The sequence below is a fragment of the Eucyclogobius newberryi genome, unplaced genomic scaffold (genome assembly GCF_026437365.1).
Source record: "Eucyclogobius newberryi isolate DKJ021-1_F unplaced genomic scaffold, fEucNew1.0.hap1 SCAF_751, whole genome shotgun sequence".
Classification (NCBI taxonomy): Eukaryota; Metazoa; Chordata; class Actinopteri; order Gobiiformes; family Gobiidae; genus Eucyclogobius; species Eucyclogobius newberryi.
Window position 1 is genome coordinate 1 of NW_027316447.1, and position 19,362 is coordinate 19,362.

Genomic DNA, 19,362 nt, shown 5'->3' on the forward strand with positions numbered 1-19,362 from the left:
TACTCATGTACTTTATGTATTCATGTACTTTATGTATTCATGTACTTTATGTACTCATGTACTTTAAGTATTCATGTACTTTATATACTCATGTACTTTATGTATTCATGTACTTTATGTATTCATGTACTTTATGTAATTATGTACTTTATGTACTCATGTACTTTATGTACTCATGTACTTTATGTATTCATGTACTGTATGTATTCATGTACTTTATGTATTCATGTACTTTATGTATTCATATACTTTATGTACTCATGTACTTTATGTATTCATGTACTTATGTACTTTATGTACTCATGTACTTTATGTATTCATGTACTTTATGTATTCATGTACTTTATGTACTCATGTACTTTATGTATTCATGTACTTTATTTATTCATGTACTTTATGTATTCATGTACTTTATGTACTTTATGTACTCATGTACTTTATGTATTCATGTACTTTATTTACTCATGTACTTTATGTAATTATGTACTTTATGTACTCATGTACTTTATGTACTCATGTACTTTATGTATTCATGTATTTATGTATTCATGTACTGCATGTACTCATGTACTTTATGTATTCATGTACTTTATGTATTCATGTACTTTATGTACTCATGTACTTTATGTATTCATGTACTTTATGTACTCATGTACTTTATGTATTCATGTACTTTATTTATTCATGTACTTTATGTACTCATGTACTTTATGTATTCATGTACTTTATGTATTCATGTACTTTATGTACTCATGTACTTTATGTATTCATATTCTTTATGTATTCATGTACTTTTATGTATTCATGTACTTTATGTACTCATGTACTTTATATATTCATATTCTTTATGTATTCATGTACTTTATGTATTCATGTACTTTATGTACTCATGTACTTTATGTATTCATGTACTTTATGTATTCATGTACTTTATGTACTCATGTACTTTATGTATTCATGTACTTTATGTACTCATGTACTTTATATATTCATATTCTTTATGTATTCATGTACTTTATGTATTCATGTACTTTATGTATTCATGTACTTTATGTATTCATGTACTTTATGTACTCATGTACTTTATGTATTCATGTACTTTATGTACTCATGTACTTTATATATTCATATTCTTTATGTATTCATGTACTTTATGTATTCATGTACTTTATGTATTCATGTACTTTATGTAATTATGTAACTTTATGTACTCATGTACTTTATGTATTCATGTACTTTATGTATTCATGTATTTATGTATTCATGTACTGTATGTACTCATGTACTTTATGTATTCATGTACTTTATTGTATTCATGTACTTTATGTATTCATGTATTTATGTATTCATGTACTTTATGTACTCATGTACTTTATGTATTCATGTACTTTATGTATTCATGTACTTTATGTATTCATGTACTGTATGTACTCATGTACTTTATGTATTCATGTACTTTATGTATTCATGTACTTTATGTATTCATGTATTTATGTATTCATGTACTTTATGTACTCATGTACTTTATGTACTCATGTACTTTATGTATTCATGTACTTTATGTATTCATGTACTTTAAGTATTCATGTACTTTATATACTCATGTACTTTATGTATTCATGTACTTTATGTATTCATGTACTTTATGTAATTATGTACTTTATGTACTCATGTACTTTATGTACTCATGTACTTTATGTATTCATGTACTGTATGTATTCATGTACTTTATGTATTCATGTACTTTATGTATTCATATACTTTATGTACTCATGTACTTTATGTATTCATGTACTTTATGTACTTTATGTACTCATGTACTTTATGTATTCATGTACTTTATGTATTCATGTACTTTATGTACTCATGTACTTTATGTATTCATGTACTTTATTTATTCATGTACTTTATGTATTCATGTACTTTATGTACTTTATGTACTCATGTACTTTATGTATTCATGTACTTTATTTACTCATGTACTTTATGTAATTATGTACTTTATGTACTCATGTACTTTATGTACTCATGTACTTTATGTATTCATGTATTTATGTATTCATGTACTGCATGTACTCATGTACTTTATGTATTCATGTACTTTATGTATTCATGTACTTTTATGTACTCATGTACTTTATGTATTCATGTACTTTATGTACTCATGTACTTTATGTATTCATGTACTTTATTTATTCATGTACTTTATGTACTCATGTAATTTATGTATTCATGTACTTTATGTATTCATGTACTTTATGTACTCATGTACTTTATGTATTCATATTCTTTATGTATTCATGTACTTTATGTATTCATGTACTTTATGTACTCATGTACTTTATATATTCATATTCTTTATGTATTCATGTACTTTATGTATTCATGTACTTTATGTATTCATGTACTTTATGTATTCATGTACTTTATGTACTCATGTACTTTATGTATTCATGTACTTTATGTACTCATGTACTTTATATATTCATATTCTTTATGTATTCATGTACTTTATGTATTCATGTACTTTATGTATTCATGTACTTTATGTATTCATGTACTTTATGTACTCATGTACTTTATGTATTCATGTACTTTATGTACTCATGTACTTTATATATTCATATTCTTTATGTATTCATGTACTTTATGTATTCATGTACTTTATGTATTCATGTACTTTATGTAATTATGTACTTTATGTACTCATGTACTTTATGTATTCATGTACTTTATGTATTCATGTATTTATGTATTCATGTACTGTATGTACTCATGTACTTTATGTATTCATGTACTTTATGTATTCATGTACTTTATGTATTCATGTATTTATGTATTCATGTACTTTATGTACTCATGTACTTTATGTATTCATGTACTTTATGTATTCATGTACTTTATGTATTCATGTACTGTATGTACTCATGTACTTTATGTATTCATGTACTTTATGTATTCATGTACTTTATGTATTCATGTATTTATGTATTCATGTACTTTATGTACTCATGTACTTTATGTACTCATGTACTTTATGTATTCATGTACTTTATGTATTCATGTACTTTAAGTATTCATGTACTTTATATACTCATGTACTTTATGTATTCATGTACTTTATGTATTCATGTACTTTATGTAATTATGTACTTTATGTACTCATGTACTTTATGTACTCATGTACTTTATGTATTCATGTACTGTATGTATTCATGTACTTTATGTATTCATGTACTTTATGTATTCATATACTTTATGTACTCATGTACTTTATGTATTCATGTACTTTATGTACTTTATGTACTCATGTACTTTATGTATTCATGTACTTTATGTATTCATGTACTTTATGTACTCATGTACTTTATGTATTCATGTACTTTATTTATTCATGTACTTTATGTATTCATGTACTTTATGTACTTTATGTACTCATGTACTTTATGTATTCATGTACTTTATTTACTCATGTACTTTATGTAATTATGTACTTTATGTACTCATGTACTTTATGTACTCATGTACTTTATGTATTCATGTATTTATGTATTCATGTACTGCATGTACTCATGTACTTTATGTATTCATGTACTTTATGTATTCATGTACTTTATGTACTCATGTACTTTATGTATTCATGTACTTTATGTACTCATGTACTTTATGTATTCATGTACTTTATTTATTCATGTACTTTATGTACTCATGTAATTTATGTATTCATGTACTTTATGTATTCATGTACTTTATGTACTCATGTACTTTATGTATTCATATTCTTTATGTATTCATGTACTTTATGTATTCATGTACTTTATGTACTCATGTACTTTATATATTCATATTCTTTATGTATTCATGTACTTTATGTATTCATGTACTTTATGTATTCATGTACTTTATGTATTCATGTACTTTATGTACTCATGTACTTTATGTATTCATGTACTTTATGTACTCATGTACTTTATATATTCATATTCTTTATGTATTCATGTACTTTATGTATTCATGTACTTTATGTATTCATGTACTTTATGTATTCATGTACTTTATGTACTCATGTACTTTATGTATTCATGTACTTTATGTACTCATGTACTTTATATATTCATATTCTTTATGTATTCATGTACTTTATGTATTCATGTACTTTATGTATTCATGTACTTTATGTAATTATGTACTTTATGTACTCATGTACTTTATGTATTCATGTACTTTATGTATTCATGTATTTATGTATTCATGTACTGTATGTACTCATGTACTTTATGTATTCATGTACTTTATGTATTCATGTACTTTATGTATTCATGTATTTATGTATTCATGTACTTTATGTACTCATGTACTTTATGTATTCATGTACTTTATGTATTCATGTACTGTATGTACTCATGTACTTTATGTATTCATGTACTTTATGTATTCATGTACTTTATGTATTCATGTATTTATGTATTCATGTACTTTATGTACTCATGTACTTTATGTACTCATGTACTTTATGTATTCATGTACTTTATGTATTCATGTACTTTATGTATTCATGTACTTTATGTATTCATGTAGTATTTATAGATTTACAGGACTTTGTGAGTTTGAGACATGTGGCTGAACATGTCAGTTCCAGGCTCCACCACAAGGGGTCCCTCAGTGTCAGGGGTCCCTCAGGGTCAGGGGTCCCTCAGGGTCAGGGTCAGGGGTCCCTCAGTGTCAGGGGTCCCTCAGGGGTCAGGGGTCCCTCAGGGGTCAGGGGTCCCTCAGGGTCAGTGTCAGGGGTCCCTCAGGGGTCAGGGGTCCCTCAGGGTCAGGGGTCCCTCAGAGTGGTTTGCATCAGATGCACAGCTTCAGTGTGGAGAGTGAGAGCGCCTCCTGGTGGAGCAAATACATGTCTCACAGTTACACACTTCCATTCAGAACAAATCTGACATCTTTATCTTTGTGTTCAAACTCTGTTCAAAGGCCACGCCCCCTGTTCAAAGGCCACGCCCCCTGTTCAAAGGCCACGCCCCCTGTTCAAAGGCCACGCCCCGTGCTCAAAGGCCACGCCCCCTGTTCAAAGGCCACGCCCCATGCTCAAAGGCCACGCCCCCTGTTCAAAGGCCACGCCCCGTGTTCAAAGGCCACGCCCCATGCTCAAAGGCCACGCCCCGTGTTCAAAGGCCACGCCCCATGCTCAAAGGCCACGCCCCATGCTCAAAGGCCACGCCCCCTGTTCAAAGGCCACGCCCCGTGTTCAAAGGCCACACCCCATGCTCAAAGGCCACGCCCCGTGTTCAAAGACCACGCCTCGTGTTCAAAGGCCACGCCCCGTGTTCAAAGGCCACGCCCCGTGTTCAAAGGCCACGCCCCATGCTCAAAGGCCACGCCCCGTGTTCAAAGGCCACGCCTCGTGTTCAAAGGCCACGCCCCGTGTTCAAAGGCCACGCCCTGTGCTCAAAGGCCACGCCCCGTGTTCAAAGGCCACGCCCCGTGTTCAAAGGCCACGCCCCGTGTTCAAAGGCCACGCCCTGTGCTCAAAGGCCACGCCCCGTGTTCAAAGGCCACGCCTCGTGTTCAAAGGCCACGCCCCGTGTTCAAAGGCCACGCCCCGTGTTCAAAGGCCACGCCTCGTGTTCAAAGGCCACGCCCCGTGTTCAAAGGCCACGCCCCGTGTTCAAAGGCCACGCCTCGTGTTCAAAGGCCACGCCCCGTGTTCAAAGGCCACGCCCCGTGTTCAAAGGCCACGCCCCGTGTTCAAAGGCCACGCCCCGTGTTCAAAGGCCACGCCTCGTGTTCAAAGGCCACGCCCCGTGTTCAAAGGCCACGCCTCGTGTTCAAAGGCCACGCCCCGTGTTCAAAGGCCACGCCCCGTGTTCAAAGGCCACGCCTCGTGTTCAAAGGCCACGCCCTGTGCTCAAAGGCCACGCCCCGTGTTCAAAGGCCACGCCCCTCTTATGTGTCCCCTGTGTGAGTTTCTTGCAGGTTTCTCATTTACATTCTTTCTCTTCTCGTCCTCGCACTCGTTTGGAAGTTTATTAGTTACGATTCTGGCCTTTCCCAGAATGCACCACACCCTCAAGTTGCTTTAATCCACCTCATATTTTTGGCATTATCACAGCTCGTGTTTAGAATGCCACGCCCTGCGCAGCGCCCACGTTAACGCTAAGACAGATATTCTTTTATATTTTTGGACTAATTGTCCTGTTTTGTCCGACAGATCGTCAGAAGATGGAGCGTTTCATCCAGACCTCAGACTCCAAAGCAACGCTTCCCAAACCTCTGACCCCCAAACCTCTGACCCCCAAACCTCTGACCCCCAAACCTCTGACCCCCAAACCTCTGACCCCCAAACCTCTGACCCCCAAACCTCTGACCCCCAAACCTCTGACCCCCAAACCTTTCAGTCCCAAACCCTTCAGTGTGCAGAGCAACGCCAGGCTCAGGTCCTTCAGCGCGCCCAAGAAACCTCCCACTGCTCCTAAACAAGGAGGTGTCGAGCCTCCCACTGCTCCTAAACAAGGAGGTGTCGAGCCTCCCACTGCTCCTAAACAAGGAGGTGTCGAGCCTCCCACTGCTCCTAAACAAGGAGGTGTCGAGCCTCCCACTGCTCCTAAACAAGGAGGTGTCGAGCCTCCCACTGCTCCTAAACAAGGAGGTGTCGAGCCTCCCACTGCTCCTAAACAAGGAGGTGTCGAGCCTCCCACTGCTCCTAAACAAGGAGGTGTCGAGCCTCCCACTGCTCCTAAACAAGGAGGTGTCGAGCCTCCCACTGCTCCTAAACAAGGAGGTGTCGAGCCTCCCACTGCTCCTAAACAAGGAGGTGTAGAGGTCCAGTCCAACACAATGACCCTAACACCATCCAAACCTGCGCCTCCCAGGACAGAACCACCTTCTCAAAGCTCTGGGACCAAACCAGCTTCAGACCTGAACAATCACCTCCTCTCAGGAGGCTCCAGGAGTCCTGCAACAGCCAGCTCCAGAGTGCAGAACCTGGACCATGTGGACCATGTGGACCATGTGGACCATGTGGACCATGTGGACCATATGGACCAAGTGGACCATGTGGACCATGTGGACCATGTGGACCATGTGGACCATATGGACCAAGTGGACCATGTGGACCATGTGGACCATGTGGACCATGTGGACCATATGGACCAAGTGGACCATGTGGACCATGTGGACCATGTGGACCATGTGGACCATATGGACCATATGGACCAAGTGGACCATGTGGACCATGTGGACCAAGTGGACCATGTGGACCATGTGGACCATGTGGACCATGTGGACCAAGTGGACCATGTGGACCATGTGGACCATGTGGACCATGTGGACCATGTGGACCAAGTGGACCATGTGGACCATGTGGACCATGTGGACCATGTGGACCAAGTGGACCATGTGGACCATGTGGACCATGTGGACCATGTGGACCAAGTGGACCATGTGGACCATGTGGACCATGTGGACCATGTGGACCATGTGGACCATGTGGACCAAGTGGACCATGTGGACCATGTGGACCATGTGGACCATGTGGACCATGTGGACCAAGTGGACCAAGTGGACCATGTGGACCATGTGGACCATGTGGACCATGTGGACCATGTGGACCATGTGGACCATGTGGCCAAAGGGACAGAACAAGTGGCTGAAGTGAGCGTTTCTGAGGAAGCCCAAGGTTCTGGAGAAAATGCAGAGAAACCTGGGCAAGAACATCTGAAAACTTCAGATTCCAAAGGGCCAGAGCTAAAGAATCCCACGGAAAAAGATGAGATTGAAGAAGTGGACACACATGAGAAGAAGGAGGAGGAGGAGGAGGAGGAGGAGGAGGAGGAGGAGGTGCTGTCGCCCTGGAGGAGCAGCAGGAAGCATCTCTCCTCTGAACTCGTGTCCAAGTTTGAAAAGGCAGGTCAGAACGTGCAAACGGTCGAGGACGAGAAGAACACGGAGAACAATGTGGTGGAGGAGAGAGGAGGAAGCATCAAGCAGAGGATCAGCCAACTGTTTGAGGAGAGGAGAGAGGAGGTGAAGAGGAGGAAAGAGGAGGAGAGGAGAGAAGGGGAGCAGAGGAGGAAAGAGGAGGAGAGGAGAGAAGGGGAGCAGAGGAGGAAAGAGGAGGAGAGGAGGGAAGAACAAGTGAGGATGGCACAGAGAAAAGAAGAAGATGAGAGGAGAGAATTGCAGAGAAGGGAAGAAGAGGAGCTGAGCAGGATGGAGGAGGAGAAGAGGAAAGAAGAAAATAGGAGAGAGGAAGAGAGAAAAGAGGAGCAGAGGAAGATGGAACAGAGGATGGAGGAGCAGAGAAAAAGAGAGGAGAGAAAAGAGGAGGAAAGGATGAAGGAGCAGAAGAGTAGGGAGGAAGAGAGAAGAAATATAGAGGAGGCGCAGAGAAGGATGGAGGAGGAGCAGAGGAGGAAGGAGGAGGAGAAGAGGAGGAAGGAGGAGGAGCAAAGGAGGATGGAGGAGGAGCAGAGGAGGAAGGAGGAGGAGAAGAGGAGGAAGGAGGAGGAGCAAAGGAGGATGGAGGAGGAGCAGAGGAGGAAGGAGGAGGAGCAGAGGAGGATGGAGGAGGAGCAGAGGAGGAAGGAGGAGGAGCAAAGGAGGATGGAGGAGGAGCAGAGGAGGAAGGAGGTGTTTGTATCTGGAGGAGTGAAGCAGAAGATGCAGATGTGGAGCAGGGAGGAGCCTTCAGAGGAGCTGCGTCCTGGAGGAGGTCCACCTCTCAGGTCCAGAAGGTGAGCAGAGCGCCCTCTGCTGGGCTGTAACGTCACCTCAGGTCCAGAAGGTGAGCAGAGCGCCCTCTGCTGGGCTGTAACGTCACCTCAGGTCCAGAAGGTGAGCAGAGCGCCCTCTGCTGGGCTGTAACGTCACCTCAGGTCCAGAAGGTGAGCAGAGCGCCCTCTGCTGGGCTGTAACGTCACCTCAGGTCCAGAAGGTGAGCAGAGCGCCCTCTGCTGGGCTGTAACGTCACCTCAGGTCCAGAAGGTGAGCAGAGCGCCCTCTGCTGGGCTGTAACGTCACCTCAGGTCCAGAAGGTGAGCAGAGCGCCCTCTGCTGGGCTGTAACGTCACCTCAGGTCCAGAAGGTGAGCAGAGCGCCCTCTGCTGGGCTGTAACGTCACCTCAGGTCCAGAAGGTGAGCAGAGCGCCCTCTGCTGGGCTGTAACGTCACCTCAGGTCCAGAAGGTGAGCAGAGCGCCCTCTGCTGGGCTGTAACGTCACCTCAGGTTCAATCAGAGAAAAGCACACTCTTCGTCCCCGTTTAAAAAAAACGAAATAGTTGTAAATCTGCTAAAACAGGCCAAATTACGTCTGTGGGCGTGGCCGTGTTTGTTTAGGTTCGTCCTTTTGACTTCTGCCCAAATTACAATGCTGCGCTGTGATTGGTCAGGCCCATTGCGGCTCAAACCCAACAGAGTCTGACCAGAGCGACCTTCAGGTCCAAACGTGTGAGACACAGAGGAATCTGCAATAATCCTGGTTTAGTCCTGGTTTAGTCCTGGTTTAGTCCTGCTTTAGTCCTGGTTTAGTCCTGGTTTAGTCCTGGTTTAGTCCTGGTTTAGACCTGGTTTAGTCCTGGTTTAGTCCTGGTTTAGTCCTGGTTTAGTCCTGTTTTAGTCCTGGTTTAGACCTGGTTTAGTCCTGGTTTAGTCCTGGTTTAGTCCTGGTTTAGTCCTGGTTTAGTCCTGTTTTAGTCCTGGTTTAGACCTGGTTTACACCTGGTTTAGACCTGGTTTAGTCCTGGTTTAGACCTGGTTTAGTCCTGTTTTAGTCCTGGTTTAGACCTGGTTTAGACCTGGTTTAGTCCTGGTTTAGACCTGGTTTAGTCCTGGTTTAGACCTGGTTTAGTCCTGTTTTAGTCCTGGTTTAGACCTGGTTTAGTCCTGGTTTAGACCTGGTTTAGTCCTGTTTTAGTCCTGGTTTAGACCTGGTTTAGACCTGGTTTAGTCCTGGTTTAGACCTGGTTTAGTCCTGGTTTAGACCTGGTTTAGTCCTGTTTTAGTCCTGGTTTAGACCTGGTTTAGTCCTGGTTTAGTCCTGGTTTAGTCCTGGTTTAGTCCTGTTTTAGTCCTGGTTTAGACCTGGTTTAGTCCTGGTTTAGACCTGGTTTAGTCCTGTTTTAGTCCTGTTTTAGTCCTGGTTTAGACCTGGTTTAGTCCTGGTTTAGACCTGGTTTAGTCCTGTTTTAGTCCTGGTTTAGACCTGGTTTAGTCCTGGTTTAGACCTGGTTTAGTCCTGTTTTAGACCTGGTTTAGTCCTGGTTTAGACCTGGTTTAGTCCTGTTTTAGTCCTGGTTTGGACCTGGTTTAGACCTGTTTTAGTCCTGGTTTAGACCTGGTTTAGTCCTGGTTTAGTCCTGGTTTAGTCCTGGTTTAGTCCTGGTTTAGTCCTGTTTTAGTCCTGGTTTAGTCCTGGTTTAGACCTGTTTTAGTCCTGGTTTAGACCTGGTTTAGTCCTGGTTTAGTCCTGGTTTAGTCCTGGTTTAGTCCTGGTTTAGTCCTGGTTTAGTCCTGGTTTAGTCCTGGTTTAGTCCTGTTTTAGTCCTGGTTTAGACCTGGTTTACACCTGGTTTAGACCTGGTTTAGTCCTGGTTTAGACCTGGTTTAGTCCTGTTTTAGTCCTGGTTTAGACCTGGTTTAGTCCTGGTTTAGTCCTGGTTTAGTCCTGGTTTAGTCCTGCTTTAGTCCTGGTTTAGACCTGGTTTAGTCCTGGTTTAGTCCTGGTTTAGTCCTGGTTTAGTCCTGTTTTAGTCCTGGTTTAGACCTGGTTTACACCTGGTTTAGACCTGGTTTAGTCCTGGTTTAGACCTGGTTTAGACCTGGTTTAGTCCTGGTTTAGACCTGGTTTAGTCCTGGTTTAGACCTGGTTTAGTCCTGTTTTAGTCCTGGTTTAGACCTGGTTTAGTCCTGGTTTAGACCTGGTTTAGTCCTGTTTTAGTCCTGGTTTAGACCTGGTTTAGACCTGGTTTAGTCCTGGTTTAGACCTGGTTTAGTCCTGGTTTAGACCTGGTTTAGTCCTGTTTTAGTCCTGGTTTAGACCTGGTTTAGTCCTGGTTTAGACCTGGTTTAGTCCTGTTTTAGACCTGGTTTAGTCCTGGTTTAGACCTGGTTTAGTCCTGTTTTAGTCCTGGTTTGGACCTGGTTTAGACCTGTTTTAGTCCTGGTTTAGACCTGGTTTAGTCCTGTTTTAGTCCTGGTTTAGACCTGGTTTAGTCCTGGTTTAGACCTGGTTTAGACCTGGTTTAGACCTGGTTTAGACCTGGTTTAGTCCTGGTTTAGTCCTGGTTTAGTCCTGGTTTAGTCCTGGTTTAGTCCTGTTTTAGTCCTGGTTTAGACCTGGTTTAGTCCTGGTTTAGACCTGGTTTAGACCTGGTTTAGTCCTGTTTTAGACCTGGTTTAGTCCTGTTTTAGTCCTGGTTTAGACCTGGTTTAGACCTGGTTTAGACCTGGTTTAGACCTGGTTTAGTCCTGGTTTAGTCCTGGTTTAGTCCTGGTTTAGTCCTGGTTTGGACCTGGTTTAGTCCTGGTTTAGTCCTGGTTTAGACCTGGTTTAGACCTGGTTTAGTCCTGGTTTAGTCCTGGTTTAGTCCTGGTTTAGTCCTGGTTTAGTCCTGGTTTAGACCTGGTTTAGACCTGGTTTAGACCTGGTTTAGTCCTGGTTTAGTCCTGGTTTAGTCCTGGTTTAGTCCTGGTTTAGACCTGGTTTAGTCCTGGTTTAGTCCTGGTTTAGACCTGGTTTAGACCTGGTTTAGACCTGGTTTAGTCCTGGTTTAGTCCTGGTTTAGACCTGGTTTAGACCTGGTTTAGTCCTGGTTTAGTCCTGGTTTAGTCCTGGTTTAGACCTGGTTTAGACCTGGTTTAGACCTGGTTTAGTCCTGGTTTAGTCCTGGTTTAGACCTGGTTTAGACCTGGTTTAGACCTGGTTTAGTCCTGGTTTAGTCCTGGTTTAGACCTGGTTTAGTCCTGGTTTAGTCCTGGTTTAGACCTGGTTTAGACCTGGTTTAGACCTGGTTTAGTCCTGGTTTAGTCCTGGTTTAGACCTGGTTTAGACCTGGTTTAGTCCTGGTTTAGACCTGGTTTAGACCTGGTTTAGTCCTGGTTTAGACCTGGTTTAGACCTGGTTTAGTCCTGGTTTAGTCCTGGTTTAGTCCTGGTTTAGTCCTGGTTTAGACCTGGTTTAGTCCTGGTTTAGTCCTGGTTTAGACCTGGTTTAGACCTGGTTTAGACCTGGTTTAGTCCTGGTTTAGTCCTGGTTTAGACCTGGTTTAGACCTGGTTTAGTCCTGGTTTAGTCCTGGTTTAGTCCTGGTTTAGACCTGGTTTAGACCTGGTTTAGACCTGGTTTAGTCCTGGTTTAGTCCTGGTTTAGACCTGGTTTAGACCTGGTTTAGACCTGGTTTAGTCCTGGTTTAGTCCTGGTTTAGACCTGGTTTAGACCTGGTTTAGTCCTGGTTTAGTCCTGGTTTAGACCTGGTTTAGACCTGGTTTAGACCTGGTTTAGTCCTGGTTTAGTCCTGGTTTAGACCTGGTTTAGTCCTGGTTTAGACCTGGTTTAGACCTGGTTTAGTCCTGGTTTAGACCTGGTTTAGACCTGGTTTAGTCCTGGTTTAGTCCTGGTTTAGACCTGGTTTAGACCTGGTTTAGACCTGGTTTAGTCCTGGTTTAGTCCTGGTTTAGACCTGGTTTAGACCTGGTTTAGTCCTGGTTTAGTCCTGGTTTAGACCTGGTTTAGACCTGGTTTAGACCTGGTTTAGACCTGGTTTAGTCCTGGTTTAGTCCTGGTTTAGACCTGGTTTAGACCTGGTTTAGTCCTGGTTTAGACCTGGTTTAGACCTGGTTTAGTCCTGGTTTAGACCTGGTTTAGACCTGGTTTAGACCTGGTTTAGTCCTGGTTTAGTCCTGGTTTAGACCTGGTTTAGACCTGGTTTAGTCCTGCTTTAGACCTGGTTTAGTCCTGGTTTAGTCCTGGTTTAGTCCTGGTTTAGTCCTGGTTTAGACCTGGTTTTGTCCTGGCTTAGTCCTGGTTTAGACCTGGTTTAGTCCTGGTTTAGACCTGGTTTAGACCTGGTTTAGACCTGGTTTAGACCTGGTTTAGTCCTGGTTTAGTCCTGGTTTAGTCCTGGTTTAGTCCTGGTTTAGTCCTGGTTTAGTCCTGGTTTAGACCTGGTTTAATCCTGGTTTAGACCTGGTTTAGACCTGGTTTAGTCCTGGTTTAGACCTGGTTTAGACCTGGTTTAGTCCTGGTTTAGTCCTGGTTTAGACCTGGTTTAGACCTGGTTTAGACCTGGTTTAGACCTGGTTTAGACCTGGTTTAGTCCTGGTTTAGTCCTGGTTTAGACCTGGTTTAGACCTGGTTTAGACCTGGTTTAGTCCTGGTTTAGTCCTGGTTTAGTCCTGGTTTAGTCCTGGTTTAGACCTGGTTTAGTCCTGGTTTAGTCCTGGTTTAGACCTGGTTTAGACCTGGTTTAGACCTGGTTTAGTCCTGGTTTAGTCCTGGTTTAGACCTGGTTTAGACCTGGTTTAGTCCTGGTTTAGTCCTGGTTTAGTCCTGGTTTAGACCTGGTTTAGACCTGGTTTAGACCTGGTTTAGTCCTGGTTTAGTCCTGGTTTAGACCTGGTTTAGACCTGGTTTAGACCTGGTTTAGTCCTGGTTTAGTCCTGGTTTAGACCTGGTTTAGACCTGGTTTCGTCCTGGTTTAGTCCTGGTTTAGACCTGGTTTAGACCTGGTTTAGACCTGGTTTAGACCTGGTTTAGTCCTGGTTTAGTCCTGGTTTAGACCTGGTTTAGACCTGGTTTAGTCCTGGTTTAGACCTGGTTTAGACCTGGTTTAGTCCTGGTTTAGACCTGGTTTAGACCTGGTTTAGACCTGGTTTAGTCCTGGTTTAGTCCTGGTTTAGACCTGGTTTAGACCTGGTTTAGTCCTGCTTTAGACCTGGTTTAGTCCTGGTTTAGTCCTGGTTTAGTCCTGGTTTAGTCCTGGTTTAGTCCTGGTTTAGACCTGGTTTTGTCCTGGTTTAGTCCTGGTTTAGACCTGTTTTAGTCCTGGTTTAGACCTGGTTTAGTCCTGTTTTAGTCCTGGTTTAGACCTGGTTTAGTCCTGTTTTAGTCCTGGTTTAGACCTGTTTTAGTCCTGGTTTAGACCTGGTTTAGTCCTGGTTTAGTCCTGGTTTAGACCTGGTTTAGTCCTGGTTTAGACCTGGTTTAGTCCTGGTTTAGTCCTGGTTTAGACCTGGTTTAGTCCTGGTTTAGTCCTGGTTTAGACCTGTTTTAGTCCTGGTTTAGACCTGGTTTAGTCCTGTTTTAGTCCTGGTTTAGACCTGGTTTACACCTGGTTTAGTCCTGTTTTAGTCCTGGTTTAGACCTGTTTTAGTCCTGGTTTAGACCTGTTTTAGTCCTGGTTTAGTCCTGGTTTAGACCTGGTTTAGTCCTGGTTTAGTCCTGGTTTAGACCTGGTTTAGTCCTGGTTTAGTCCTGGTTTAGACCTGTTTTAGTCCTGGTTTAGACCTGGTTTAGTCCTGTTTTAGTCCTGGTTTAGACCTGGTTTACACCTGGTTTAGTCCTGTTTTAGTCCTGGTTTAGACCTGGTTTACACCTGGTTTAGACCTGTTTTAGTCCTGGTTTAGTCCTGGTTTAGACCTGGTTTAGTCCTGTTTTAGTCCTGGTTTAGACCTGGTTTACACCTGGTTTAGACCTGTTTTAGTCCTGGTTTAGTCCTGGTTTAGACCTGGTTTAGTCCTGGTTTAGACCTGGTTTAGTCCTGGTTTAGTCCTGGTTTAGACCTGGTTTAGTCCTGTTTTAGTCCTGGTTTAGACCTGTTTTAGTCCTGGTTTAGACCTGGTTTAGTCCTGTTTTAGTCCTGGTTTAGACCTGGTTTACACCTGGTTTAGACCTGTTTTAGTCCTGGTTTAGTCCTGGTTTAGACCTGGTTTAGTCCTGGTTTAGACCTGGTTTAGTCCTGGTTTAGTCCTGGTTTAGACCTGGTTTAGTCCTGTTTTAGTCCTGGTTTAGACCTGTTTTAGTCCTGGTTTAGACCTGGTTTAGTCCTGTTTTAGTCCTGGTTTAGACCTGGTTTACACCTGGTTTAGACCTGTTTTAGTCCTGGTTTAGTCCTGGTTTAGACCTGGTTTAGTCCTGGTTTAGTCCTGAATCACAAACAGAACTTCTATTTCTGTGTTTCAGTTTTGTTCCACCTTCATCTCCTGAAGTGAATGTACGAACTCAGCACATTTCATACGAGAAGACAAGAGGAGTGCAGGAGCAGAAGGAGGAGCAGAAGGAGGAGCAGAAGGAGGAGCAGAAGGAGGAGCAGAAGGAGGAGCAGAAGGAGGAGCAGAAGAAGGAGCAGAAGGAGGAGCAGAAGGAGGAGCAGAAGGAGGAGCAGAAGGAGGAGCAGAAGGAGGAGCAGAAGGAGGAGCAGAAGGAGGAGCAGAAGGAGGAGCAGAAGGAGGAGCAGAAGAAGGAGGAGCAATCAGAACAAGGCTTGAAACAGAAGAAGAGACGCTCTGTGCGGTTCGGAGTGGTGGAGACGGACGACGGAGAACCTCCTTTTGTTCTAGGATCTGATCCCAGCAGTGACGAGGAGGAGGACAAGACAGAGAGGAGGTCCAGAGAAAAGGAGGAGGACAAGACGGAGAGGAGGTCCAGAGAAAAGGAGGAGGACAAGACGGAGAGGAGGTCCAGAGAAAAGGAGGAGGACAAGACGGAGAGGAGGTCCAGAGAAAAGGAGGAGGACAAGACGGAGAGGAGGTCAACACAAAAGGAGGAGGACAAGACGGAGAGGAGGACAAGCGAAAAAGAGGAGGAGGAAAGAAGGATGCACAAGGAGTTTGAACTGAGACGAAAGCTGGAGGAGAAAGCAGAGGATAAGGAGGAGAGCAGAGAAGAGGGAAAGAGGAGCGAGGAGGAGGAGAGAAAGATCAAGGTGGAAGAGTTGGAGAAACAGACACGAGACGAGGAGAAAGAGAGGCAGAGGAGAGAAGCTGAGGAGCAGAGGAAGAGGATGGAGGAGGTGCAGAGGAGGATGGACGATGGGGACGAGGGCAAAGGGCTGATCCACGTGGATTATGATGATTTCTCTGTGAGGAGGTCCTTCCTCCTCCACCTGGACTACGAGGACTTCTCTGTCCAACCTAACAAGTGGGGCTCAAGAACGGAGAGAGCAGGAGCGAGGGAGGAGAGGAGGGAGGAGAGGAGGGAGGTGAAGAGGAAGGAGAGGAGGGAGGAGAGCACCGGAGCAAGGGAGGACGTGGGCAGAGGAGCAGTGGACAGCAGATCCACCCTGGAGGACCTGAGAAACCAGAGGATGGAGGAGATGAAGAAGGAGAGAAGGATGGAGGAGGAAAGAAGAGAGGAGGAGAGACGACAGGAGTCAGTGCCTCCTGTGGACATGAGGAGAACCGAGGAGAAGGAGGAGAAGGAGCGAGAGGTGGAGCAGTCTGAGGATGGAGAGAAGGAGGAGGAGAGCGCAGAGGAGAACCACAAACCCACAGACTCTTTACGAGAGGAGAACCACAGTCTGAAGGTGAGAAACCAGAAGAGTTAAAGCTCCAGTGTGGAACATGTATCACATTAGAACAGTTAAAGCTTCAGTGTGGAACATGTATCACATTAGAACAGTTAAAGCTTCAGTGTGGAACATGTATCACATTAGAACAGTTAAAGCTTCAGTGTGGAACATGTATCACATTAGAACAGTTAAAGCTTCAGTGTGGAACATGTATCACATTAGAACAGTTAAAGCTTCAGTGTGGAACATGTATCACATTAGAACAGTTAAAGCTTCAGTGTGGAACATGTATCACATTAGAACAGTTAAAGCTTCAGTGTGGAACATGTATCACATTAGAACAGTTAAAGCTTCAGTGTGGAACATGTATCACATTAGAACAGTTAAAGCTTCAGTGTGGAACATGTATCACATTAGAACAGTTAAAGCTTCAGTGTGGAACATGTATCACATTAGAACAGTTAAAGCTTCAGTGTGGAACATGTATCACATTAGAACAGTTAAAGCTTCAGTGTGGAACATGTATCACATTAGAACAGTTAAAGCTTCAGTGTGGAACATGTATCACATTAGAACAGTTAAAGCTTCAGTGTGGAACATGTATCACATTAGAACAGTTAAAGCTTCAGTGTGGAACATGTATCACATTAGAACAGTTAAAGCTTCAGTGTGGAACATGTATCACATTAGAACAGTTAAAGCTTCAGTGTGGAACATGTATCACATTAGAACAGTTAAAGCTTCAGTGTGGAACATGTATCACATTAGAACAGTTAAAGCTTCAGTGTGGAACATGTATCACATTAGAACAGTTAAAGCTTCAGTGTGGAACATGTATCACATTAGAACAGTTAAAGCTTCAGTGTGGAACATGTATCACATTAGAACAGTTAAAGCTTCAGTGTGGAACATGTATCACATTAGAACAGTTAAAGCTTCAGTGTGGAACATGTATCACATTAGAACAGTTAAAGCTTCAGTGTGGAACATGTATCACATTAGAACAGTTAAAGCTTCAGTGTGGAACATGTATCACATTAGAACAGTTAAAGCTTCAGTGTGGAACATGTATCACATTAGAACAGTTAAAGCTTCAGTGTGGAACATGTATCACATTAGAACAGTTAAAGCTTCAGTGTGGAACATGTATCACATTAGAACAGTTAAAGCTTCAGTGTGGAACATGTATCACATTAGAACAGTTAAAGCTTCAGTGTGGAACATGTATCACATTAGAACAGTTAAAGCTTCAGTGTGGAACATGTATCACATTAGAACAGTTAAAGCTTCAGTGTGGAACATGTATCACATTAGAACAGTTAAAGCTTCAGTGTGGAACATGTATCACATTAGAACAGTTAAAGCTTCAGTGTGGAACATGTATCACATTAGAACAGTTAAAGCTTCAGTGTGGAACATGTATCACATTAGAACAGTTAAAGCTTCAGTGTGGAACATGTATCACATTAGAACAGTTAAAGCTTCAGTGTGGAACATGTATCACATTAGAACAGTTAAAGCTTCAGTGTGGAACATGTATCACATTAGAACAGTTAAAGCTTCAGTGTGGAACATGTATCACATTAGAACAGTTAAAGCTTCAGTGTGGAACATGTATCACATTAGAACAGTTAAAGCTTCAGTGTGGAACATGTATCACATTAGAACAGTTAAAGCTTCAGTGTGGAACATGTATCACATTAGAACAGTTAAAGCTTCAGTGTGGAACATGTATCACATTAGAACAGTTAAAGCTTCAGTGTGGAACATGTATCACATTAGAACAGTTAAAGCTTCAGTGTGGAACATGTATCACATTAGAACAGTTAAAGCTTCAGTGTGGAACATGTATCACATTAGAACAGTTAAAGCTTCAGTGTGGAACATGTATCACATTAGAACAGTTAAAGCTTCAGTGTGGAACATGTATCACATTAGAACAGTTAAAGCTTCAGTGTGGAACATGTATCACATTAGAACAGTTAAAGCTTCAGTGTGGAACATGTATCACATTAGAACAGTTAAAGCTTCAGTGTGGAACATGTATCACATTAGAACAGTTAAAGCTTCAGTGTGGAACATGTATCACATTAGAACAGTTAAAGCTTCAGTGTGGAACATGTATCACATTAGAACAGTTAAAGCTTCAGTGTGGAACATGTATCACATTAGAACAGTTAAAGCTTCAGTGTGGAACATGTATCACATTAGAACAGTTAAAGCTTCAGTGTGGAACATGTATCACATTAGAACAGTTAAAGCTTCAGTGTGGAACATGTATCACATTAGAACAGTTAAAGCTTCAGTGTGGAACATGTATCACATTAGAACAGTTAAAGCTTCAGTGTGGAACATGTATCACATTAGAACAGTTAAAGCTTCAGTGTGGAACATGTATCACATTAGAACAGTTAAAGCTTCAGTGTGGAACATGTATCACATTAGAACAGTTAAAGCTTCAGTGTGGAACATGTATCACATTAGAACAGTTAAAGCTTCAGTGTGGAACATGTATCACATTAGAACAGTTAAAGCTTCAGTGTGGAACATGTATCACATTAGAACAGTTAAAGCTTCAGTGTGGAACATGTATCACATTAGAACAGTTAAAGCTTCAGTGTGGAACATGTATCACATTAGAACAGTTAAAGCTTCAGTGTGGAACATGTATCACATTAGAACAGTTAAAGCTTCAGTGTGGAACATGTATCACATTAGAACAGTTAAAGCTTCAGTGTGGAACATGTATCACATTAGAACAGTTAAAGCTTCAGTGTGGAACATGTATCACATTAGAACAGTTAAAGCTTCAGTGTGGAACATGTATCACATTAGAACAGTTAAAGCTTCAGTGTGGAAC

The 19,362-nt window shown here is 42.2% G+C and overlaps 1 protein-coding gene across 1 annotated transcript; it reads left to right on the top strand.

The window, feature by feature from the left end:
• Positions 1–7,035: 7,035 nt before the first annotated feature.
• LOC140350604 (uncharacterized) lies at positions 7,036–16,517 on the top strand (the record flags this gene model as incomplete). The annotated part of the gene is made up of 2 exons (XM_072436171.1): positions 7,036–8,732; positions 15,176–16,517. Coding segments are annotated over exons 1-2 (3,039 nt in total), but the record flags the coding sequence as incomplete, so codon positions are not given.
• Positions 16,518–19,362: the final 2,845 nt, after the last annotated feature.